Source organism: Canis lupus, chromosome 20 (assembly GCF_011100685.1).
Source record: "Canis lupus familiaris isolate Mischka breed German Shepherd chromosome 20, alternate assembly UU_Cfam_GSD_1.0, whole genome shotgun sequence".
Taxonomy (NCBI): Eukaryota; Metazoa; Chordata; class Mammalia; order Carnivora; family Canidae; genus Canis; species Canis lupus.
In genome coordinates, this window is record NC_049241.1 from 1,687,390 (window position 1) to 1,712,193 (window position 24,804).

Sequence of the window (24,804 nt, forward strand, 5' to 3'; positions counted from 1 at the left end):
CGCAGGCTTTCTGGGGCATGGAAGAACAAGATCAAACTCCCACTGACGGGGATGGAGAAGAAGGTGAAGTTCAGGAAGGAAAAGACACAATTACCATCTCAAAATATTATCCTGTCTCCCACAAACGACCCCTTGTAGGGCACGTTTTGATCCTCACATGTTTTCATGAAGACCAAGTTTGCTGGGGTACCTGGGTGGCTCAGTTGGTTAAGCATCTGCTTAAGCATGGGCTCAGGTCATGGTCCCGGGGTCCTGAGATCGAGCCCCGCATCTGGCTCCCTGTGGGGAGCCTGCTTCTCCCTCTGCTTGTGTCTCTGCCTCTCTCTGTGCGTCTCATGAATAAATAAAAACTTAAATAAAAGAAGAAGGAGAAGAAGAAGCCGCCGCCGCCGCCGCCAGTTGGTTGAAGTCCAGTGCTGGTACAGCAGCACCACTATCATTAGGGACAGGGCTTGTCATTTTGTGTATGTGAGCATCCTCAATGAATAGCTTCCCAAAGTCACCTCATCATCCAAGATGGCTGCTGGAGTGTCCATCTGCATCCCAGGAAGAAGGAAGGACAAAGCCAGGAGGACCAAAGAGCAGAGCTCCTAGCTGAGTTGGCTCCCTTTAAGCAGTCTGTGCTAAAGAAAGTGTCTCATACTTCTGCTAACAACCCACTGAGCAGAACTCAGTCACATACGTGACTGCAAAGGGCCAGGGAACCTTACCTTATACCAGGGTGCTTCACCAAACCACAAAACATCGGGGCGTGGTTACTAAGAGAGGGAAAATGGGTATTAGGTGGCAACCGGTCATCTGCTAGCCCGAGTCACTCTGAGGGACTTGAAGGTCAGAGAGAAGACATGACTGCCCAGGATCCAGAGCCCGGGAGCAGCAGCAGTCGGGAAGTTAGACTGGAGCTTGGGTCACATATGGTCAACTCCATCACTATACCCAAGCTTCCAGAACCCCCCACATTTGGCATAGTGCTTGTTACCATCCAGATACAGCACACAGAATGTGGGCCTAGCAGAACAGAAGTGAGCAGGGCTTTTCAGGAAAATTTAAAAATGTGAGGGCCCCCCGTCGGTGAGGCTGTACTGGTAGGAGTTAAAACCGGCACAGCTGCTTTGATGAGGGTGCTGGTTCAGATTAGGTTCCACTGCTAGAGAAAAACCCAAAGTGGTTTCAACAAAGTAGACATTTATTTCTCACTCGTCTTCAAAAAGTCATCCTGAGGTATTGAAAGTCCAAGGCTATCGTGGATGCACCAGGGTCAGGGTATGGGCTCCTTCAATCTTGTTGCACTTCCATGAGAGGCTTCCATGCCCAAGTCACTCTGATTCCAGATGGCTGCTCTGATGCCAGCCGATGCAACCACATCCTGGGCAGCAGGAAGGACAGAGCCTGTCCATCCTCCATAAGGAAGTCACATGCATGCTTGCATCCCATTGGCCAGAACTTAGTCACACGGACACACCCACCTGCAGGGATCACTGGAAAATGTAGTCTTGTTCCAGGAAGCTGTGTACCCAGCTTTAAAAAAAATCAGGGATTCTATTACAATGGAAGAAAAGGAGGACACATTGGAGGACAGCTATTAGCCTCCGCCAGAACACTGTGAGACTAATTAAAACTAATTAAGACTGTATGCTCCAGTAATTCCACGTGCATGAGTTACCAAAAGCATATTTATAAGGATTTTTGTCACTGCATGGTCTGTTGTTGCAAAATGTATCAGGAACAAAAGTCCATCCCGAGGGGACTGGTTAACTAAATTGCCATATATCCATAATGTATGCAGCTGCCGGAGCGGAGCGCAGCAGCTCTGCTACCTGACACAGAATGATCCCAAGATCAAGTGTCAAGTGAAGAAAAAAAATCTACAGAACATCTACACTCCCAGAACAGGAGTAATATACGTACACGTGTGAACACACACAGGCACCTGTGGATGCTTCTGGGGCAGGGGGTGGAACAACTGAATGAATGTCAGGGCAGGGCAGATATCCACATCCCAACGTATACCTCCCCGCACGAACTTCTTTTTTTGCCATGTACATATTACTTATTAAAAAACAACTTTAAGATCAGAACAAAAAGTAGCAGGCTCCTAGCCTCTTTTCTCCTACTGGGGCCTCCCCGTTGACACGGCTGTTTGCTCAGGCACTGCCTCTCGGGTGACATAAGTGTCCACGGCTGCTGGTACTGAGTGAAGCTCTGGACTGGCCTGTCCAGTCCTCCCCATCTGGCCAACACTTGCCCTGCTGGGAATGCCCTGCGGGCCTCCTGCCCCCACCCACCAGGCTTCCGGGAATGCTCTGAGAAGGAAACTCTTGGTGGCCCCATGGTCCCAGTGGGCCCAGGGGGAGGGGGGCCCAGCAACCTGCCTGTGCCTTTGCACTTGGTCTTGCCTGTGCCCATTGACAGGCCTCTGGGCCCCGGATGCTGGGGAGCATGGCACACGGGCCCCACAGTCACGAGCCGCCTTGGAGCTGGTGCCCTTCACATTCTGCCGCAAAAGAGGGCTGGCATTGAAGGCGGGTGCCAGGCCTGACCCTCAGCAGCCTCGTGACCCTGAGACCTCTTCGTCTCTGGCGGTGGGAATGACATACCTGGCACCTCCCTTCTTCTCCAGCTACCCAAAGACTCAAGGCCGAGCTGAGCTACAGTGGCAGCAACATGGGGCACATGACACCTCCCTCCTCTTGTTTGCAGCTCGCTTTTTTCTGGCTTAGGCCCATTTTTAGCTTATCCCGATTCTTACTATGTCAGTCCCTGTCATCCTACCTTCTGAGTGCCTATCATGTGGCAAGCTTGACTCTAGGGGCCAAACACAATAGTGTTATCACTACTGTCCCATTCGCATCTGCAGCAACTCCTGCTACTTCTAAAGTCTTTACACCAGCCCCCGCAAGACACGCCTTCTCGTCCCCATGTTACAGATGGCGAGCTGGAGCTGGGGTGGGGAAGCGGCCTGTCCAGGAGGGCAGAGCTGAAGGTGCAGAGAAAGGGTGGGACCTGCAGGGCTCACTCCAAACCCCAGGCTCCCCAACAGGGTGGGTAGACGGCAGCTCACAGAACCGTGGTTCACTTTACACATCCATCTTGTCTGCTCCAACGGGGCCCAGGAGATGGGAGCCCTGGAATCCAACTGCCCTCCCCCGCCACTTCCCCAGCAGCCAGCCTGGGGCCTGTGCACGGGCCAGGGTTCCTCCACTGAGCAAACGAAGGAGCCCAGAGCCTCCCAGGGCTCAGGATGCAAAGGGACCTGTCTGGACCTCTGATCATTGCCTATTCTCGCCCCAGCGCTCAGGTTCCCAAGAGGAACTGGCCTGAGTATTCCTGCAGAACCTCCACAGCTGCACCTCCTGCTCCTTTTGTTTTTTATTTAAAAATAGGTCAAGAAAATATACACACTTCAGCCCACCTGCCAGAGTGGGCTTTGAGGAGGCCAAAGCGCCACGGGGAGGAGGCAGAAGGGTGAGAAGGGCCAGAGCAGTCCTGGGTGCCCAGGCTTTGGAGAAAGGAGGTGCCCTCAGCTGGCCTAGCCAGGCCTGGCCCTGGGAGATCAGTGTGTGGGCCACGTTGCTGAGCAGGGAGACAACAGGTGGAAGGAAGGTGGAAGGCGGAGGCAGCCCCCAGCTAGAGCAGAGGTGGCTAAAGACACCTGGGAGCACAGAGGGCAAGACAGGGCTGGCGTGGGCTCCTGCCCACAGAAGGTCCCATGACCTCGTCCTCCTCACCAGGGGCTTCACACTCAGCCTGCCCTCCACAAGCCCCCGCAGGCCTTCCAGCCATGGTGGCCACACTTAGGTATTGATAGCCTTCCAGCGCTCACTGTCTGTGCTATTGATGCTGCCAGTGTGGCAGGGCATGGAAGCAATGTCGTCCAGGTAGGCCACCCCACCAGCAGAGTCAAACTGGGTGCTGGCAGCTCCTGCTGTCTCCAGGCCCTCCCGCCGGGCCACAGCATAGGGCTGGGGCAGGTGCATGTCCGGTTCCTCAGTCTCGTCCACTTGGCATTTGTAGGAGAAGAGGATCTTGGGCTCCGAGCTGGTGGGGAGGAGAGAGGGAGAGGGGGGCCCCATGTGTGGTCAGGGAAGACTTCCTTCTCTGAACAATAAGGCTTGCTGCCTAACGGCCACCTAGAGCTCCCCAAAGCTTGGACTCTGGAGTCCAATGGGACTTGTTTTAAAACTCAGCCCTTGTGTGAGTGTGGGCAAGGACTTCTGTGCCTGCTCCTCACTGTAAAATGGGTGCAACTCTGACCTCAAGCCTCTTTGCAGAGGGCAGAACAGAGGCAAACTCTGGCCTGAGGTGCTCAGCAAACACCAGCTGCAACCTCCACCCTTGCAGCCTTTATGACCATAGGATAACTCTGACAGGGAAGCACTGCACCCAATTTTCAAAAGGAGCCTGAGGCCAGGGAGATGAACACATGTGCAAGGTCCCACACAGATCAGGGCTGGGCTGAGAGCCAATCTAGCCCATCACCCCACCTCTGATGGCCTCTCTCGGCTTTACCCCCTCAGATTCCCCACCATCTCCTCAGACCCAGCACTCCTGTCACCTCAGAGGCCCAGGCTCCAACCCTCCATCCCACATATCCCTAACATCCTGTCTCCTTAACAAACCTCCAAACACACCAAAGTGCACTTCACCGGATGCTCCCCTACAACACCCACCCCCCACATCCCTGCCCCTCTCCCCAGCCACTCCCAGCTCAAGTCCGTGGGTGTGAATGTGGTGATCTGTGTCTTCTTTGTTCCCTGTCGTACCTGGCAGCTGCAGCAGTGCCCAACACCTAATAGGTGCCAGTGAATGAGCTAATGTATTCTAACACGGAAAGTAGCAAATGTAGAACAATTTGCATAGACACTCTCTTGTGGGGAAAGTGTGTCTATTTGTGTTGCATATGGAATGTGTATATGTATGTGTGTATGCGTAGACGTGTGCACGTGCATGAGTGCGTATGTACATGCGTGTGCACATATGTGTATGTACATACGTATTTGCACGCGCATGAGTGCGTACGTAGGTACGTGTGTGCACATGCTTGAGTGTGTATGTAGATACGTGCGTGTGCATGCATATGTAGATATGTGTGTGTGCACGCACACAAGTGCATAGATACGTGTGTGCACTTGCATGAGTATGTATGTACATGTGCATATAAGCGTACGTACATACGTGTGTGTATGTGCATGAGTGCATATGTAGATACATGTGTGTGCACACACGAGTGTGTGTATATACGTGTGTGCACACACGTGTGCGTATGTATATACATGTGTGCATGTGTAAGTACATAAATACGTGTGCACACACGCATGTGTGCATGCATATATACGTGTGTGCATGTGCATCTGTGCAGAGATACGTGTGTGCACATATAGGAGTGCGTATATAGATACATGTGTGTGCACACATAAGTGTGTACGTAGATACGTGTGTGCACGAATACGTACATACGTGTGTGCATATATGCGTACGTACATACGAGTGTGCATGCACATGAGTACGTATGTAGATACGTGTGTGCATATGTAGATGTGTTTGTACACGCATGTGTGTACGTAGATACATGTGTGCACACGTGCATGTATATGTAGATACATGTGTGTGCATGTGAGTGTGTATGTAGATACATGTGTGTGCACGTGCATGAGTATGTACATAGATACGTGTGTGCATGTGCCTGTGTGCGTATGTAGATATGTGTGTGCACGTGCATGTACGTATATACATGTGTGTGCACACGAGTGCGTGTGTAGATACGTGTGTGCACGCGCATGTGTGCATACGTATACGTGTGTGCACGTGTAGGTAGAGACACACTTCATGCGCTGAGTCCTGCCGGATACCTGACCCTGAACTGGGGATATAGGCTGAAGAAACTGAAGCCCTGGATGTGCAGACGCAGGAAGCTGGGTGCAGTCCTGCCTGCAGCCACACGGGGGCGCCCGCGGCCCTCAAACCACCAGGTGCCGGCGTTGAGCAGGGTGCTGGCTCCCACCCCTGTCCTGCGCCCCCTGCCTGCACGCCCCGCCCCCGCCCCCACTCCCGTTCCCATGAGAAGACTCACCCAAAGAAGCCCCGGAGGAAGGCCACGTAGATGAGGGGCGCAAAGAAGCTGAAGTAGAGAAATGTGGTGGCATCTACACAGCTGCAGGGCAGGAGGAGCAGTCAGGGAGCAGCCCCTCTAGATGGGGCCCGGGCTTGGCCTCCCCCTGCCCCCGGCCCACCTACCACAGCCCCTCGATGATGTCTGCGCAGAGCAGCGCGCTTCCCAGTCCCTGCAGCAGGTTGAGCAGTGCCAGGATAGCCGCATACACGTAGAAGCTCCTTCGCGCTGGGGGGCAGGGGGCCATGAGCTCCTGCCCTCACCTCCACCCTTCATCCCCAGCGTGTCACCTGAGACCCTTCTGGGGCCTCAGCAGGACACCCTCCCTCTCACCAAGGGCTCTGCAGCAGGGGAGTCACAGTGGTCCAAACAGACCCCTGCCCCACACCCAGCCCTATCCCAGAGCCACCCACCAGCTGCTTACACGGCAGGGAGATGCGCTCCTTCAGCGGGGTCTTGGGGAGCATGACCACCAGAGAGTAGACCTGCAGACACAAAGCAGGATTGAGGATGCTGGGGACCCCGGGCCCAGAGCAAGCCCAGTACCAGGACATCTAGGCCTCCGCCTTAGGCTCGGAGGCTCATCCAGCCACCCCAGGGTGCCGAGGCCTGGGAAGCAGGGAGGGCACCCTCAGCCTCACCAGGAAGAAGAAACAGGAGCTGACCAGCCAGAACTGGCGGCCCCCATGCCCGTAGATGTTGAAGTCCTCAGCAGACAGGTGGGCATCAGGGTACAGGATCTCCAGTGTCCCCTGTGGGAGCAGGTGGGGAGGGGTCTCAGTCTCCTGCCACCTGGGGGCCCCTGATACAAAGCACCCAGAGCTCTCCACCACCCCAAGCCCAGCTCCCCAGCCGGGCCTTCAGAGTTCCCTGCTCCCTGCCTGCCTAGCTCCTGGGGCTGGGACAGGGCTGGAACAGGGCTGGGCAAGACATAGTCCCTGTCACATCTAAGCAAGGAGTCTCCAGATGTATAGCTCTCAGTGGGGTCTGCACACCTGTATGTCCCCTACCTGGGCTGCCTGTCACTACAGCAGGTTCTAGGCATCCTCCCCTAACCAGCCTGGCCTATTGGATTGGACTTGGGGCTGCATGGGGGTGAAGGGGCAGACCCTGCCTTGTTAACAAGCACCCCAGGTGATTCCTTAGGCGCATTTAAAGTCTGATAGCACTGCACCTAATAAACATTCAAATCCGGGCCCAGAACCAGGGAGCAGTGGATGCATGGCCCTCAGTGACCCCTGGCCTCCTCCCGGGGCCCCCACAGCTGCAGCTGCCCCACCTCCCCTCTTACCTGGGTGACAGAGTAGGCCAGGGACAGCACCGTGGTGATGGCCAGCACCCGCTTGATGCTTGACTTGCTCTCCAGGTGACCTGGAAGAAACGTGCTGGTCAGTGAGCGGGAGCTAGCCGGTGACCATTGGGGTCGGTGCCCGCTAGGGAGGGACGGGGAGAGCGCTGGCCCCAGCAGCACACGCACCGAAGGCAAGGCCCAGGATGACCACACTCAGCTCGATGGCCAACAGGAAGAAGCGGGTAATCTCCCACAGGATCTGGACACAGAGTGGGCAGAGGGTCAGCCTGGGGGCCTGGCCACCCCGCTCCCCAGCGCCCCGCCCCCGCTCCCGCCCTTGTCGGCAGGCCCGGCCACACCTTATCAGCAACAGTCGCAGCATCCGAGGTGCTGACTGTCATGGACACCACGGCCCGGGCGATGCCCACCAGCGCCACCACGAACACCTGGTGGGCGAGAGTGAGGAAGCCATTATGGGGTCAGGGACAAGACCTCTGGGAATTGCAGGGCCTCTGCAGGAGTCTTGGATTCTTTGAGAATGGAAGAATTCCAAAATAAAAGAGTCAGGAGTGGGATGTGGAGAGGTGGGGAGATCCTCCACTGCTGGTGACCTCGGGCCTGGCCCTTCCCTCTTGGGCCTCAGTTTCCTGGCTCAGTGGCAGCCCTGGAATGGCTAGCAGGTATGCTGTGGACGGCTCAAATGCCAACCCTGCTGCTCCTGGCGTCTCTGACCTCAGCCGAGGACCCACACCTCCATGCCTGCCACTTCCTCACCTATGAAATGGGGCAAAACTAGCACCTACTGAATCTGATGGTTGGGAGGAGCGAATGGATAAGTACATGTAGCAGAAGCAGGCCTGGCACCTGGTAAGGGCTAGGCACATGCTTGCCTTTAGTGTCATATTAGCGCTCTTATTTCCAAGACAAGGGGGGAGGAGGCTGCAGGGAAGAAGTCTTCAGGGACTCGGAAAGGCTGCTGCCCCAGCACGTCTAGCAGAAGTGCCTGTGCTCAGCTTCGGCGGATCTTGTTGCCCCAGGATCCACTCCCTTCCCCTGGCAACAGCCTCCTTCCTCTCCCTACTGCTCACATGACTCGGGGGGCTGACACCCCCTCCTGGCTTCAGAGACTGGCCTGAAACCCAGGGCTGACCCTTTGGCACATGCCATTCCCTGATTTGCAGAGGGGGGTGGGACCCAAGGGAGTCTAGTAATAGGCACAGCCAGGACACCAGGTGCAGCCACTGGAAAAGGAAGCTGGCTGGGGGGGGGGGGGGGGGGGGGGGGGTAGGGGCCCAAGCCCAGAGCTGCTGGGGCTGCCCAGCTCCACCAGCATGAGACTGCTAGAGACATGGCCATCAGAGAGACTCCAGCTGAGTGGGAGACAAAGACTGTGCTCCCATAGCCTCCCAGAGCCCCTGAATCCAGCCATGCCTGAAGCCCTGGGACTTGTCAGATTCTCTATCAGTACGTTCCCTACAGCTTCTGTGAATTTAACTTTGGTTTTCTGACACATACAAACAGAAGAGTCCAAATCCATACATGGTCTGTGCTTTGTGCCACAAAAACCATGTCGAGGCCTTGGGGAGGCTGACGCCACTCAACAGGGCAGGTTGTAGGAGCAACAAACTGCCATGTGCCTACTGTATGCCAAGCTGCCACCGAGCTAGAGCTACGCACGATGTATTCTGTGGTGCTAGTGGGAGTGCCCCAAGCTAACGCAGGCCCAGCACACATGACACAGGAAGGCCAAGCCCCGGGTCCAAGGTCACTCAGCACAGCTGAGGTTCGGGGCAGTCGGCATGAGTCTGTGCTCAGCACTGTCTCCTGAGCTCTCTAGAAAGAAGTCTCCCGAAATAGGAGGGCAGAGGCAGTGCTGGCCCTCTCTCATGTTCCTGGGCTTTGGCCATGGGCCCCTTCTCCCTCCACGCTCTGCCAGAAAGGGCATCTGCCTGTCTGCTGTATCTGTTACATAAATACAGTCACGAGTCAGAGAAGTGGGGGAGAGAAGAAAGAAGGCCTCAATGCCCACCCTGGGGGGGGGTCCAGGTGGCCCCCAGTCCCTGGGGCCTCCACCGGCAGCCTCCAAGGGGTCCCTGCAGCCTCACCTGCTCGCCCACTGGCAACTCCTCTGAGAAGTGCTGAGCCAGGCCATGAAGAGGGGGCCCAGAGAGCCAGAGCTGAGGCAGAGGGGAGGACTCCAGAGCCAGACAGCTGGTACCTGCACCTGGAGCCCACTCCTGGGGTGGCCTTCTCAACCACAGCCCTGCCACCTCCACCTTGGGCAGCCCACATTGGGGCCGCTGAATGATGAGAACTTGGGTCCTCCCAACAGGCAAGAAGTCTGCTCCAAGGAGGTCTCACAGAATGTGGGGATGGATGGCTGGATGGACAGATGGAAGTGGCAGTGGGCATCCTTCCAGCAGCCAGCATCTCCTCCCCCGCCCTCTATGAAGGACTCCCCAGTTTTCCTCCAGGGACCACCCCCCCCCAGTCCACATGGTCTGGCTCAACCGACCCCACCCTCCCTGCAGGGCGCAGTGACTGGCTCAGGGAGCAACCCAAGGTGGGCCAGTGAGAGGGAACCTTCCAGGTCTCCACCAGCAGCACCAGGACAGAGGTCCTCTTCTGCTGGCGCTGGCAGGGAGGCGGGATGTTAGCTCACAGCTGCTCTTGGCTATGTTGGACAGCAGGCAGGAAGAGCAGAGATGCAGAGAAACAGAGCCCTGATGGTGTCCATCAACCCCCAGATCCAGCCACGTCTGAGGCTGGTTTTCAAGATAGAAGCAGTTACTGATTCCCTTTTTTTACCTAAGCCAGTTGGAGTTGGGTTTCTTTCACCAGTTGGAGTGAACTCACCAGGATATAGAAGGTGATAAAAATGGGGCTGGAGGTGACACGGATCTTGGCCCGAGCGAATGGAAGCTTCCAGAGCAGGAAGATGAAGAAGAGCACATTGGGGATGAGCAGCAAGAGGTCCCAGTACCGGACCCTAGCAGATGGGCACAGAAGCCAGCTGACCGGTAAGGTCACCCCGACTACCACCCACCACACTTGCACACATGCAGGCATGCACACGCGCACACCCACACGCATGGGGGAAGCCCACTTACACGCAGCCAGCCTGCCCTGCAGGGCCGTGGCCACCTCACCTGGAGGTGCCGATATCCTCGTAGAGCAGCAGCAGACAGCGATGCGGCACACTGATGTTGGGTGCCATGGGTGGGGGCAGGGCTGTGCTCCCATTGGCCCAGACCACCTCTTCCGGGGTGTCCATCCCACAAGCAGCCAGCCCTGGGGGAGTGACAGCCCCCACGTGAGGAGTGCCAGGGCTGTGTGGCCGTGGGGTCTCTGGTCCCAGGTTCCTAGTGGAACCTGAGAGCCACGACCTACATTGGGCTGGTGGGCCACACCCCCCACAGCAGGCAGAGGGTGAGCTGTGGCTCCCACACATGCCATAGCACAGTCCCCAGACAGGGGCTCAGTCCTCTACCTTGGCCTATCTCATGACCCCCAAACAGTAAACGCCACCCCCCAGTAACGGAGCCTTCCCCTCTGACAGGCACAGCAAAGCAAGCTACTCAGCGTGACCCCAGTTCATCCCTCTGATCCTGGGGACTCAGGGGACAGGGAGCAGAGGGGTGAGGAGCCCCTGGAATGGGGCTAACAGCAGTGTCCACCCTGGAGGCTGTAGTGGGCACTGATGTGACATCTAGCACCTCCTACAGCCCACCCATGCCAGTCCTGAGTCCAGACCATACAGCCAATATAGGGCCCAGAGATAATGGTGTGCATCACACAGCCACCCAGCGCCAGAGGGGGCGTCACACACACCTCCGGTGGACCACCGCCCTGTCATCCTCTGCTCCACCCTGGAAAGGGAGATACAAATAGGGGACCAGGGGGCATGCACTGTGCCAAGGAGATACACAGGAAGTCTGTAAGCAGAGGAGAGGGAACGAGAGGCACTACAGAGGGGACCACCATAGAGGGGGCCACTGCAGAGAGAGCTGTGTCTGCAAAGGCAGGGATAGGGGCTGCGAGGAGAAATGGGAGTCAGCAGGGAGGCCAAGGGCCTCAAAATGAGAGGTTAAGAGTCCAGCCTAGGGGCACCTGGGTGGCTCAGCAGTTGAGCCTCTGCCTTCGGCTCAGGGTGTGACCCCGGGGTCCTGGGATCAAGTTCCACATTGGGCTCCCTGCAGAGAGCCTGCTTCTCCCTCTGCCTGTGTCTCTGCCTCCCTCTCTGAAGGCTCTCATGAATAAATAAATAAATAATCTTAAAAAAAAATAAAAATAGAGTCCAGCCTAGAAGATAGGAGAGCCAGTGGCCTGGGGCACTGGGAGCCACCTTGGACAAGGTGGGCTCCAGGCTGCTGGGCTCTCAGGGATAGGAGAAGGAGCTGGGCCCATACTGACAGCAGCAGGGACCTCCTCAGGGAGCTGAGCGGGTGCAGGGCAGGTAAGCTAGGCATGGCACCAGGACAGAATAGATGCTAGCATTAAAGTGATGACTTGTGGGCAGCCCCGGTGGCCCAGTGGTTTAGCGCCACCTTCGGCCCGGAGTGTGATCCTGGAGACCCGGGATCGAGTCCCACATCGGGCTCCCTGCATGGAGCCTGCCTCTCTCTCTCTCTCTCTCTCTCTCTCATGAATAAATAAATAAGATCTTTAAAAAAATTAATTAAAAAAATAATAAAGTGATGACTTGAACAGATTAGGCCTTATGACTTGGCATCTCCACTCCTGGGTACATTTGTAACAGCCCCAGGCAAGCAAGAGCCCAGATGCTCATATCAGTGTACACACACATACATGGCGGTGCTTGGGTACACAGTGGGATGGAGAAGAAAGGACAGGCTACTGCTGTGGGCAGCACCATGGAAGGGCCTCCCGGATATGGTGCTGAGCAGGGCCAGCTACAGGTACACACATGTGGTCTGCCCCACGCAAAGATTCAGGTGAGGGTCACCTTTGTGGAGGAGGGAGGGCATGGGGGGAGCGGAGGGGACCACAGCTGCTGGTGCTTGATCGGGGCGGGGGGAGGTGTACATAGGCGTGCTCACCGTGGCAAAATCCACTGAGTCATCCACCTATGATCTGTGCACCTTTCTGTATGGGTTACTTGTCAGTAAGTTTTAAAAAAATTAGAAAGATGTGTTCTGTTTATACTTCAAGAGCACATGTCTCCCGTTTGGCAAGGAGCAGCCAGGCTGCTCAGGCCCTGTTGGCAAGGACCCCCAGCCAGCCCCGAACAGCCACAGGTCCAGGGCAAGGGCTGCGGGGGACACAGCAACATCCTTGCTGCCGTTCCAAGCCATGAAACGTGAGCACTGCCTCTGGCCAAAAGGGAGTGGGGACTGAAGCAGGTGGGCAGAGACCTGGGATTCAGATCCCTTTGTCCTTCTCTGCAGGCCACTTGATGGCTCTGGGATCACACCCTCATCTGTGACCGGAGGGAAACGCGCCTAACACATAGTACGTCCAGAGAAAAAAAGGCATTCCTCACAAGTTCCCCCACCCGCAGCAGCCTCCTAGGAGCAGGGGATGAGGCTAGGAGCTGGCACACGGCTGCCCTGGGAGGCTGTCATTCCAGGAGGGGAGGCAGCCAGCCAGCAGGAAAACCAAGTTAACAGAAGAGTGCATGGAACAAACACTAACACAATACAGACAGCAATACTAACACAATACAGGGTTCCCATAATCCACCTTCCCCTTTAGTGCTGGAGCCCATGGATTTTAGCTCACACACGGCTTCCCAGAATAATGGCTACTTTCCAAGCTTCCCTTGCTACTGGCTATGGCCACATGACTGAATTTTATCCAATGGGAAATGAGTGGTTAATTTAACAAGTTGGTCAATTTCAGGCCAAGCAAGTCTCCTTTCCTGTTGCCTGGAATAGGGATGTGGTGGCAAGAGCAACAGCAGCCATCTTAGACCTCAAGACTGAAACCATGTACTGAGGATAACACAGCAAAGAGTGTCCGGGTCCCAGACCCAATGGGCCTCCAGGAATATCCTGGATCGCCTGCACACAGACTGTCATGCGATACATAGGAATAACCTACCTTGTTATCTTGACCTTTGTTTCAACAGCTAAGCCAAAACCTCAATGAATATAAAGAGGTGCTGCTTTGGACTGGATTATTGGACAAGCTGACATGTGCACTAGATCTAAATAATTGAGAAAGAACCAGACTTTGGGGATGCCTGGGTGGCTCAGCCAGTTGGGTGTCTGCCTCCAGCTCGGGTCATGATCCTGGGGTCCTGGGACCGAGCCCTACATCTGGCTCCCTGCTCAGCGGGAAATCTGCTTCCTCTCTCTCCCTCTGCCCCTCCCCTAACTTGAGCATGCTCAGTGTCTATCAAATAAATAAAATCTTTTTAAAAATAAAAATAAATAGGGATCCCTGGATGGCGCAGCGGTTTGGCGCCTGCCTTTGGCCCAGGGCGCGATCCTGGAGACCCGGGATCGAATCCCACGTCAGGCTCCCTGCATGGAGCCTGCTTCTCCCTCTGCCTGTGTCTCTGCCTCTCTCTCTCTCTGTGACTATCATAAATAAATAAATAAATAAATACCTAAAAAAAAATTTAAAAAAAAAAATAAATAAATAAATAAATAAAAAAATAAAAAGAATCAGACTTGGAAAAATCTGGACAAAGAGCACACCTGGGGAGAGAAGAACAAATGCCAATGCCATGAGGTACATACAAACAGGCATGGCCTGTCCAAAGGGCAAAAAGCAGGCCAGTGTGGCTGGAGGTGAGATCAGAAGGGTTGGCAGGGCCAGGTTACACACACAGCAATATGACCACATGCGATGTGATTCCATCCTAAATGCAATGAGAAGGGTGTCATGGGGCAGCCCGGGTGGCTCAGTGGTTTAGCGCCTGCCTGCAGCCCAGGGTGTGATCCTGGAGACCCAGGGTCGAGTCCCAAGTCGGGCTCCCTACATGGAGCCTGCTTCTCCCTCTGCCTGTGTCTCTGCCTCTCTCTTTCTCTGTGTCTTGTGAACAAATAAATAAATAATCTTTTGTAAAAAACGTAAAAATTAAAAAAAAAGAGAGAAGGGTGTCAAGAAGGCAGGTGACAGGGTCCCATTTCCATGCAGAGAATCACTCAGGCTCCTGTGGAACATGGAGCAGAGCAGCGGCAGAGTGGGGGCAGGGAGATGGGCAGCCACTGTACCAGGGCAGCGGGAGGACATGGCTTGACCACTGGTTGCAGCGGGCGTGGAGTGGAGGGATCTGGGTCAGCCAACCCGACCAGCTCACAGACACGCCGAGGGATTGAGGAAAGAGAGCAAGGATGCGGTGGCTTCTGGCCCGAGCCGCTGGATATTTTGCAATGGCTAGGCAAATGCTGCTGATGTGTCCCCACCAAGCACTGCCTCCTCCTCCCTAGCTAGCAAGGGGCTATTTTATTCCAGGACCCCTCCACGATGTTCTGCTGCACAGGCAGGGGCCCCTGGCCTGGGCCAGAAGCTGAATCTCAATTACCATAAGCCAGTGGCCTTGGGCAGGGGCCATGCGAAAGAGTACTGGACACCCCAGCAGCACACAGGGTGCTCCAGCTTGACACCGGGACTGTGGGGGTGGGACTCTGGCTTAGCTATTGAAACAAAGGTCAGGATAACAAGGTAGAAGGTTAGTCCTGCATATAGCACGCCAGTCTGTCTATGATTTCTCATGGACAGTGGCCACGGCTGCCAAATGTCCTGCAGCCTGTGGGACCATTCACCAACTGGATGATCGTCTTCCCCTCTGCCAACAGTGCCCTGGAGAGGGCCTGTCAAAAAGGGTGTTCTCCTCGCCGGCAGCTAGGTTAGGCAAGGACATGTGATGAAATAGGGGGGAAGTCTCCCAAGAAACATTTTCCTTGCTGACCGTTAGACATCCTCAAGCCCCTTCTTTGCACCTGCAAGTAGCTGTTGACGGTCTGATGTCTGAACTGCAGCCATGCTGAGCATGGGGAGGCTACAGCTGGCAGGGGCTGTGGGAAACCCCTCAAGACTTCTGGTAACCTAAAATGATGACCCGTAAGTGACTGGCGTCAAAGGAGAGAGATTCCACAGCCCCTGGAGCAAACTTCTGGCCCCAGCAGCCCAACGCCAGCTCTGGCCTAGGGCAGGGTGTCCAGCAGCGAGTGTGGGCCAGGAGGGGCAGGCCCCAAAGAGCAGGCCAAGCACCCAGCAGCCACTGAAAAGCTTAGAGGTCCCTTGTGATGTAAAGAAGCCAGCGGGGAGGATCAGGGCCAAGGAGCAGGGGAGACTCAGGCAGAGAGTCTGAAGGGGGAAGCATCATTTGGTTTTGCCTGTCCAAGCACCTCATTTTTCCTGAGTCGGGGGGACTCTCAGCTCCCCCTGTCTCTGTCCATAAATGAAGCTGAGGTTCAGCTGACTCAAGCCCTTCACAACTCTGAGGAGTGTGCATGGGATCTAAGCCTGCCCAATCGGGGTGCTCCACCGCCCTGGCCAGTGAGAATCTGCCCTGAGACTTTTGCTGTCATTGTTAGGAACAGATGCCCTTTCCACTAAAAGTGTCATAGCATTATACGGAGCTGTACCACTTTGACCCCACACATGGCTACCCACCTGAGGACAAAGCCAACATAGAGGAATGACAGGTGAAAACACATCCCTCATGTGAGCCCGTGGACACATAGCCACACCTGAAGTTAGACCTACCCCTGGACTCCCTTTTTAGTTATAAAATCCGACAAATTCCCTTCTCCGCTGAGGTCCTGTTGAGTCTGATTTCTCTAATTCACTAATGAAAAGCTTCCAGCTAACACATTTTATGGAGTTGGGCAGATCTGGGTTGCACTTCTGGCTCTGCTATGTGACCTTGTGTGAGTCATTTCTCTCTGAGTATCACAGGGAAAATAACACCTACGCAACAAAGTTGTAAGGATCAAACATAAATGCCTACACGATGTCACACCAACATAATTGCTGCTTTTTTTTTTTCTTCCCAGACAAGGGCCTGGTGGATGTAGAGGGAAGAAGGATCTGGTCCTAATGCAAGGGCCCCTTTCAAAGGACAGTACCAACTGTTCTCCTGCCGACTTGGTGGCAACAGCAGAGCACACTCACTGAGCCCTCCCACCCAGCTAGTGAGGGAAGTACTCTGGTTACTCTCACGGACAAAGTGGGGGGCCCCAGCAGCCACCTGCCAGGTTGTCATCTCCAGTGCCCAGGCCCCCAAGTGGCGACTTGCCAACCACCCCTCTGTGGGCATCGGTTTCTCCACCTATAGATGGAAGGCTCTGGGCTCCGCCTGGAGCCATGCCTCTCCCACCTGAGTGTCTTGAGGCGGTGCAGGTTCTGATCCAGCTGGCCTGGGGAGAGGCTGACAGGCCACATTGCTAATACAATCCCAGTTGGGGCCTGCCGCTCTGCTGGTCAGAGAAGCACTGTTGGCTTATGAGGCTCTTGGCCATACCAGATTGCCAGTGTGTGTCAAAGACTGTAAAATAACTAAAGCAATGATTAAAATAAAATAAAATAAAATAAAATAAATAAATAAAATAAAATAATAAAATTAAATAAATAAAATTAAATTAAAAATAATAAAATAAAATAAAATAAATAAAATAAAATATAAAATAAAAGAAAATAAAAAAATAAAAGAAAATAAAATAAATAAAATAAAATAATGCACACCACCTGCAGACCCAGAGCTAAGCACGTTACGTGTGGTGACACACTTACCTATCACACCAGCCCCTACATAAGAGAACTCTTACGACCATTGTACAGAGGGGGAAAGGAGAGGCACAAAAGGGATAAGTCGCTGGCCCCATATTCTCCTCCCCGACCTAGGGCGAGCTCCGGGGCTTGGGGGCAGAAGCCTGGGCGGTAACAGAGAAGGAAGGGGTCCGCAGGCTCAGGCATGGGGACAGATGACGGGACGGGACAGAAGATGGTGGGAAGGCTGGCTGAGGGCAAGGGAAAGAAGGGGCAGAGGCCAGACTTGAGGGATGGGGAAGGGAATTCTCAGAGGAGTTTCTGGGATGCTGAGTGGCCTAAGGCAACCCCAGACCTCTCAGAACCAGAGAAACTGGGACAGACTGTTTCTTCCACCTGGGAGGGACTCTCCTGACCTTGTTAACATTCCAGAGGCCATCTTCCCACCCACCACTGGGGCCTCCAGCTCCCTCCCTCCCTCCATGGCCAGCCTATGGGGCAGGACACCAGGAAGGCTCCAATCACATGGTGCCAGACCTGCAAGGAGCCCCTGGACAGGATCCTCCCTTCTCTGAGCCTTTTCCATCTTTCATCTGTGCAATGGGATTGACCAGGACCACATGGAAAACCCCAGGAAGATAGAAAGCCTTGAGCAAAACAGAGAGGTTATATTTCTTAGTTGCTATACGGCCCCTCAGTGCTCCCAACCCCTAGCAGACTGTTAGGCTTCTAAACTCTGGAACCAGAACAGAATAAGAAGGCTACATAGGACGGAGGCCAACCCCTCACCCTTCAGCCTTGGGGGTGGGAGGAGGTAGATGCAGTCCTAGACAGGCCACTCCTGGTGCCCTGCCAGCAGCCCGGGCCCGAACCCCCCAGGATGAAGGGAAGACCCGGGCCCCTTCCCTCACCGTTCAAAGCCCAACCTGATCTGCCCCTGCCTTCCATCCTCCAGCCCCTGACCTCCACCTTGCTCTCCTCGCTGCTACGCGTCCTCTCACCTCAGGGCCCTTGTGCTGGCTGGCCCCTCTACCATTCAGGGCCCTCCTTGACCATCTCTCACAGCTAGCCTGCCCTGTATCTTCTTTACAGCATTTGGCCTCCATTAGACATGGCCCTAGCTGCATGTTTATGTGTTTGCTGGCTGCCCACCCCAGGCGTGCTCATGACCCAAACCCCTAGAATGGCGCCTGGCACTGAGTAAGTTCTCAACAAAACGTCAGAATGGGACAGATGAATCTCCAGCAGAGTGCAGCCAAGCCCTCTGCGGAGTAGAAGGACCGCTGGAAGGACCCCACAGCCCCATCCGCACCACAGAGGAAGCCGCGCTCCGGGCCTCCCAGAAGGCCCCTCCTGCAACAGCAGCCCCAGCAGCCCCAGCAGCCCCAGCCCCGTAAACCCCAGCTCCCCTGCCCTCTGGGGCTGCGGAAGGCCACAGCGAGCTGGAGGCAGGTCCTGCCGGGCTGTCCGTGGACGGGGCACAGCGCAGACGCAGGGCCGCAGAGTCCAGGTCCCCTCCTGCACGGCCTCGAGCCGCAGGGTGCCCCAGCCCTCTAGCCCGCCAGCCGGCCCGGCGGCTGCGCAGGAGCGCGTCGCCTCTTCCTGGAAGTCCTCCCCCGGGGCCCCCCGGCCCTCGGAAACTTCCCCACGGGCCCTCCGAGGCTGTCACTCCGGGGGCAGGGCGGCGACAGGCGGGCTGGTCCGGCAGCCCCGCGCCCCGCGGCTGTCGCAGGGGTCACTAGCCGTCTCCGCGCTCGCGAGCTCCCGGCCAGGGAGGGGCTGCGGACGCGGCAGAGGCGGGGGCGTCCCTGGAGCGCTGGTCCCGCCGCGGCAACCCGGTGGCGGAGGCCGACCCCGCGGCGGGCTTCAGGACCGCGGCGACCGGGGGGCGGGAGAGGGCCCCCTCCTTACCTGAGGGCCCCGGGCCGAGCTCAGGCCCCGCCGCCCGGGTCGCTCATCCGCCAGCGCAGTGAGCCGACCTGGCACAGGCCCGGGGACTCCGGCCTCCAGCGCCCTGGGCCGGCGGCGGGGCCAGGAAGCGTCGCGCAAGAGCCGCGGGCAGCCGGCCCCGCGGAAACCGGGGATGGGCGGGAAAGGGCGGTCAGCGCGCCGGGCCCCCCACCCCCGAGACAGCGGCAGCCCTTCCCCGCGGCCGCGACCACCGGAAAGCAGGCGCGCGCGTCCTTCCCGTGCGGCCAAAACTGCGAAAACAGCCACAGCCCCTACTTATAGCATCCAGGCCCGCCCCCAGGCCCCAGGAGCCTATACAAACGGAGCCACACCAGGAAGAGGCCGCAAGCCGCGGACGGAGCCAATCAGATCCCGAGGGGGCGGGGCGACCAGCTGACCCCTTAAAGAGACAGCAGGCGGGCCCCGCGGGGGAGGGCAGGCTCCCCGGAGTTGGGAAGGTGTCGCGTGCCTCGGCGGGAAGGCGGGCGGGCCCGCGGGCGTCCGAGCCGAGGCCGCTCTGCAGCTGTCCGCGGGCGCCTGGCGCCGGCCTGCGCTCCTCCTCCGGGGCCGACCGCCCGGCCGCCCGGGAAGGAACCTCCGCGGGCCGCCGCCTCGGGCGCCCCGCAGCGGCCGTCCGAGCGGAAGACCAGTGACCGGGGGTCACCTGGCCGCGGCCGGAGGGGCAGGGGCAGGGTTAGGGGCAGCGCCTCCGCCTCCCCCGCGCTGCTCCGCGTCCACCGTCCGAGCGCACCGCCCCCCGGGTTTCAGGCACTCGTTTTCACAACCACCTTGCAGGGCGGTCCGCAGTGGTCGCCTTTTCCGAGGCGGAACCTGCGGCTGGGAGACGTTAAATAACTTGCCCAGAGCCGCACGCCTAGGAAGTGGCAAAGCCTGGACGCGGGGGGTCTGAACCGCCCCTCCTGTCATCTCGGATTTCCACAGTTCTTCAGGCACCTTCCTCTGGGTCCCTGATTGCCCCATTCTGGCGCTCCTGACCTCGTTGCTGTGTTCACTGCGGGCAGCCCTAACGCTGGCCCGGTGGCCCTCCTGGTCCGAGTCCTCCTTCCCACCCATCCGACCCTCAGCGTGCTCAAGCCACGGTGCTTTCTGTTTCCCTTCCTTGAATATCCCCAGCTCCTTCCTGCCTCCCACTCTCTGCATCTGCCCAGTCTGGCTGGCTCCGTGTCACATGACCTCCTTGACACCCTAGTAACTGCAGTCTCTGTCACATAATGCCCCTTTATTTCCTTCGAAGCACCATCTAACATGATTATATTCATTTACTTGCTTCCTAGTTCATCAGCCACCCTCCACTAGAATTGTCAGTGTAGTGAGAACAAAACCATGTTTGTCACATTCCCTGCAACATCCTGAGGCTGACTCCCTGCCTGGTGCAAATGGCAGACACCCACTTATCACAGGAACCCCAAGTCGCACCCCCCGTGATGACACAGCTGCTTCACAGTTGGACTGAAATAAGATTGGCCCCGTTCTTCTAAAACTGGAGAAGGTTAGGACGTCACCACCTGGTGACCATCCAGGATTTGGTTTGTCTGGGACTTTCCCAGCCTGGACGGTGGTCGAGGTGCACAGTTTCTGTATCAGCCGGGAGGGACTGTGCTCCACACAGATGCCTGCCTTCCTGAATGGGCTATGGGGGGAGTCGGGGTCAATTTCTAGAGTTGCCAGGAAACTAAAAGCATTACTACCACTCACATTTAATTGGCAAAAACAAGTCCTGGGCCACTCCTAACCTCAAAGGAGCAGGAAACTTCCTTCTTACCATGTTCCAGGAAGAAGAAATGGACAATCTGTGACCAGGCCAAAAGACTGCCCTCCATCTTTCTTTTTTTGTAAATTTTTTTTTCAGACAGTACAAACTTTCTGGGGGGTGGGAGGAATTTGATTATTATTGCAAGGGACAATTCTGCATTCTATGTTCTGAGTTTTGGGCCTCATGTGTAGGTTTCTGCAGGATTTCAACTTGTGGAATAACTTAGGGTATCTATATCATCCCCTCCCCTTCAGGGCAGAGTCAGGGTCTTATTCACTGCAGTATCCCCTACACACAGGACAGAGTGTGGTATCAGTGAAGGTCAAGAAATGGTAGTTAAGGATCTAATTCTCAAGTTCTCTTCCTTGCCCTGCACCAGGCTCAGACGTGATCATCCTCTCTGAACCATGGCTGTTACAGAACAGGGCTCCCTGAGAGAAATGGAAATCTTCAAATGACAGAAACAGCATGACAGTGCTCAGCTATCAGAAGAAAAGTAAGGTGCAATGGTCATACAACCATCGAAGCCAAAGGAGCAGCCAGCAAGGCTGAATAAACCTCTGGGTTTGGCTGGCAGTGTGCCCACATGGTTCCTTGGTCTGTATGAGGGGAGTTTTCCCAGAAGTGAAGGTCAAGTGCAAGTCCCTGAAACTTGCCCCACCCACCCGCCTCAGGCAACACAGTAAGTAAAAAAACAATATCACATAGCAGGAGAAATGCAGAGATTAGTGCTCCCATGAAGATCTAAAACATATGGAATTGGAGATAGGCCCCATCATATCCCTAATTAATGCATCAGTCTGACCTTAAAACAATACAGAGAATGGTAGTGGATTGCTGCAAACTCAAGCCAGGAGTAGCCCCAATGACAGCTTCCGTGCTAGTGTCCTTGCATGGAGCAGCATGACCTCAGGTACCCAGGGGCTGGCGTGCAATCTGACCATCTGTATCAGAAACCACTGACATTCACAGGGAAAGACAGCCACTCACATTTATGGCCTTGCCCCAGGCCAGTGGTCATAACATAGTCCAAAGAGTCCTGGCCATCTGAACCCTTGACAGAACGTTTGCGTTAGTTCACTGTATCAATGACATCCTACTAATCTGGCTGGCTGAACAAGAAGTAACAAGTAAATGAAGACCTAGATGAGACATAGGTGCTCCAGAAGATGGAAGATAACTCCTGTGAAGATGTGGGGGCTTGCCACCTCAGTGAAGTCTAGTGGTCTGGGGCACACCAGGACATCCCTTCCAAAGGAAAAATGATTGCATCTTGCATACCCCACTCCAGGGAAGGAAGCACAATGCCAGAACCCACTCTTTGGGTGCTGGAGACAGTATATTCCACATCTAAGAACTCTGCTGTGACCCATATATCTCTGGGCGACGTAAAAGATTCCAGCTTTGAGTATGGCTCACAGAAAAAGGCTGTCTCATAGGTTGCAGGACCCAAGGATCCTATAATATTAGAGGCATAGGTGGTGGGTAAAGATGCGGTGTAAAGTTTATGGCAAGCCCTCTCAGGAAATCCATAATGTACACCCCTAGGGTTCTAGAGTAAGGCCAGGCCACCTATAGTGGAGAATTATATACAAATTCAAAAAGCAATTCCACTAGGTTACTGGCCCTTCATAGAGATGACTAGGGGATGGCGAGTGACCATAAGGCCAGAGCTGTTCCCAATGAACTGGGTTCTATCAGGCTTGCTAGGTTGTAAATTCAGGTGGGCCCAACAGATCATATGTGATCCATTGTAGCTCTTCCATCATCTACCACAGTCCCACCGGCATCTCTCCCTCATTCACACCTATGACCTGCTAGGAGGCCCCTCATGACCAGTTGACAAAGAGAGAAAGCTAGGCTTAGTCCAAGATGAGCTGACCTCTTCTCTGATGCATTGCCTAGACAAGGAGCAGCCAGACAGAGATTTTGAGGATGAAAACCCCAAGCTGAAGGTGGGAGGAGGCTTGTCCTTGATGATGTCCAGTGCTGGATGCCTACTGAGGTAAGAAAAATAAAGCCCCAGGGTAATGTGCATCCAGAGTGAGTCCAACATGACTGTTGCCTGGGATCCCCAGTTCTCCACTGGGGTCCCAAGTTCTCAACTCTGTGGGCCTGTTCGCAGGGCTGGCTGCCTGTGTGTCCTCAGAATATGGCAGCTGGCTTCCCTCCAAGTGAGTCATCTGACGGAGAGAGGGAGACAGAGGAGAGAAAAGGCACAATCTTTTTATAACTTAATCTCTGAAATGACATCCAGTCACTTCTGTCATATGCTGTTGGTCACACAGACCAACTCTGGTCCATGTGGGAGGAGATAACCCACAGGTGTGAGTAGCAGAAGGCAGGGATCACGGGGGGGGGGGGGGGGGGGGGGCATAACAGAAGCTTCCCCCTACCCTCTTCCGCATTTCCATTTCTCCTACCCTCCTCCTATTAGCATGTAAACATGCCCAAATATCTCTCATCTCAAAGAAAGGCCCTTCCTAATCCCCACATCCCACTTGTTACTTCCCCCTCCCACTGCCCAACTTCCCCAAAGAGCTGTCCACCTTCACCCTTATTACCTCCCTGCACCCTCCTCAACACACACCAATGTGACACCTGATGCTGATCTGGCACAGATGTGCTATAGCTGGGGCCACCCATGGTTCCTGGTCCCTACCAAACTTAACCTCTTGGCCGCTTGTCACCTGCTGATCCTATCTACCATCTTGACCCCCTGCTGGAAAGCAGCCTCTGAGATGGTCCTGATTGATCCCCTCCCCTCAAGAGTGCGCTGAATGCAGCCACTTGCATCTAACAAACAGAAAATGGCAAAAGTGATGAGCCATCACTTCTGGGACGTGACTTCTGTCTCATATGGCCTCTCTCCCCCTATCATTCACTTGCTCTGAGCTAAGCCAGCTGCCATGTTGTGAGATGTCCTAAAGAGAGGCCCACCTGGCAGGGAAATAAGGAGGCCTCCACCCAAGGGCCAGTGTGAAATTGGGTCCTCATTCAACAGCCTGGGAGGAACTGAATCCTGCCTCATGAGGGAGGTGGATCCTTCCCAAGCCAAGCCTTCAGGTAAGACTGCAGCCATGCCAGCACCTTGATGGCAGCACTGTGAGAAACCTCGAGGCAGAGGCACCCAGCTGTCACAGCCAGATCCTGAACCCGTAGTCACGTCAATAATACATAGTCATTGTTTTAAGCTGCTGGATTCCAGGATAATTCATTATGCAGCAATAGATAACTAATTCAATCCCACCCACCATCCCTTCTCTAGCGTCTCCTTAGTAGCTCCCAGTATCCCATTCCCCTGCCCAGCATCCTTTATTGGTACCTCCTATCTACTAGGGTTTCCCAGGTATGAGACCCAGGGCTTCTCTTCTCATGGCACTCACTGTCCAACCACTCTCAAGACAATCTACAACTGCAGCCCATACTCTCTCAAGCCCCAGACCTAAACACTGAATGACCTCCTAAATATCTCCACTCAGGGCCCAGGTTCAACCCAGCCAGAAACAAACTTCTCTTCTTTCCCCCCAAACTTGTCTTCCTCCTACACTCCCCATCTTAGAGGGGGTGCCATCTGGTCCTGGGCGCCTCCGTCTTGCTCAATACCCAACACCCATGGACTCTATCTCCTAAATGTCTCTTGGATATTCCCAGTCCTCATCATCCCTCCTGCACCTACACTGGGTTCCATCCAGAGATACTTGTTTGTGGCGGAGAGGGCTGCCATCCAACCCTGCCCTGCCCACCAGGGGACCTACCCTAGCCCAAGGGAAGAACAGCAGCAACAGCCTTCAACTCAACCGGCCACCAGCCAAGAGCAGCCTGAGGGATTCCCCCGTCCTGGGCATCACAAACTGTTGAACCAAAACTACGGGATTTCTTAGAGATCCCCGCTGTGCCACGCTCTCTGCATCTTTAGAAATGGCGTTCTTTCTGTTTGGAACGCCTCTGCATCTTTGCTTTCCTCGGTGAAAATAGCTCTACTAGAACATCAAT

The 24,804-nt window shown here is 55.3% G+C and overlaps 1 protein-coding gene across 3 annotated transcripts; it reads right to left on the bottom strand.

The window, feature by feature from the left end:
• Nucleotides 1-1,168: 1,168 nt before the first annotated feature.
• TPRA1 (transmembrane protein adipocyte associated 1) lies at nucleotides 1,169-19,268 on the bottom strand. 3 transcript variants are annotated; one of them, XM_038565452.1, is made up of 11 exons: nucleotides 18,996-19,268; nucleotides 10,550-10,691; nucleotides 10,257-10,389; nucleotides 7,760-7,846; nucleotides 7,587-7,659; nucleotides 7,401-7,480; nucleotides 6,751-6,861; nucleotides 6,534-6,594; nucleotides 6,235-6,337; nucleotides 6,071-6,151; nucleotides 1,169-4,038 (listed from the first exon to the last, which is right to left on the bottom strand). In XM_038565452.1, the coding sequence occupies exons 2-11, from the start codon at nucleotides 10,672-10,674 to the stop codon at nucleotides 3,795-3,797; spliced, it is 1,098 nt and encodes a 365-aa protein (XP_038421380.1). In that variant the 5' UTR covers nucleotides 10,675-10,691; nucleotides 18,996-19,268; the 3' UTR covers nucleotides 1,169-3,794. The 3 variants fall into 3 exon arrangements, with proteins under 3 accessions (XP_038421380.1, XP_038421381.1, XP_038421379.1); XM_038565453.1 differs by lacking the exons at nucleotides 10,257-10,389; nucleotides 18,996-19,268 and adding an exon at nucleotides 18,086-18,135; XM_038565451.1 differs by lacking the exon at nucleotides 18,996-19,268 and having other exon boundaries at nucleotides 6,775-6,861.
• Between the last annotated feature and the right edge of the window lie 5,536 nt (nucleotides 19,269-24,804).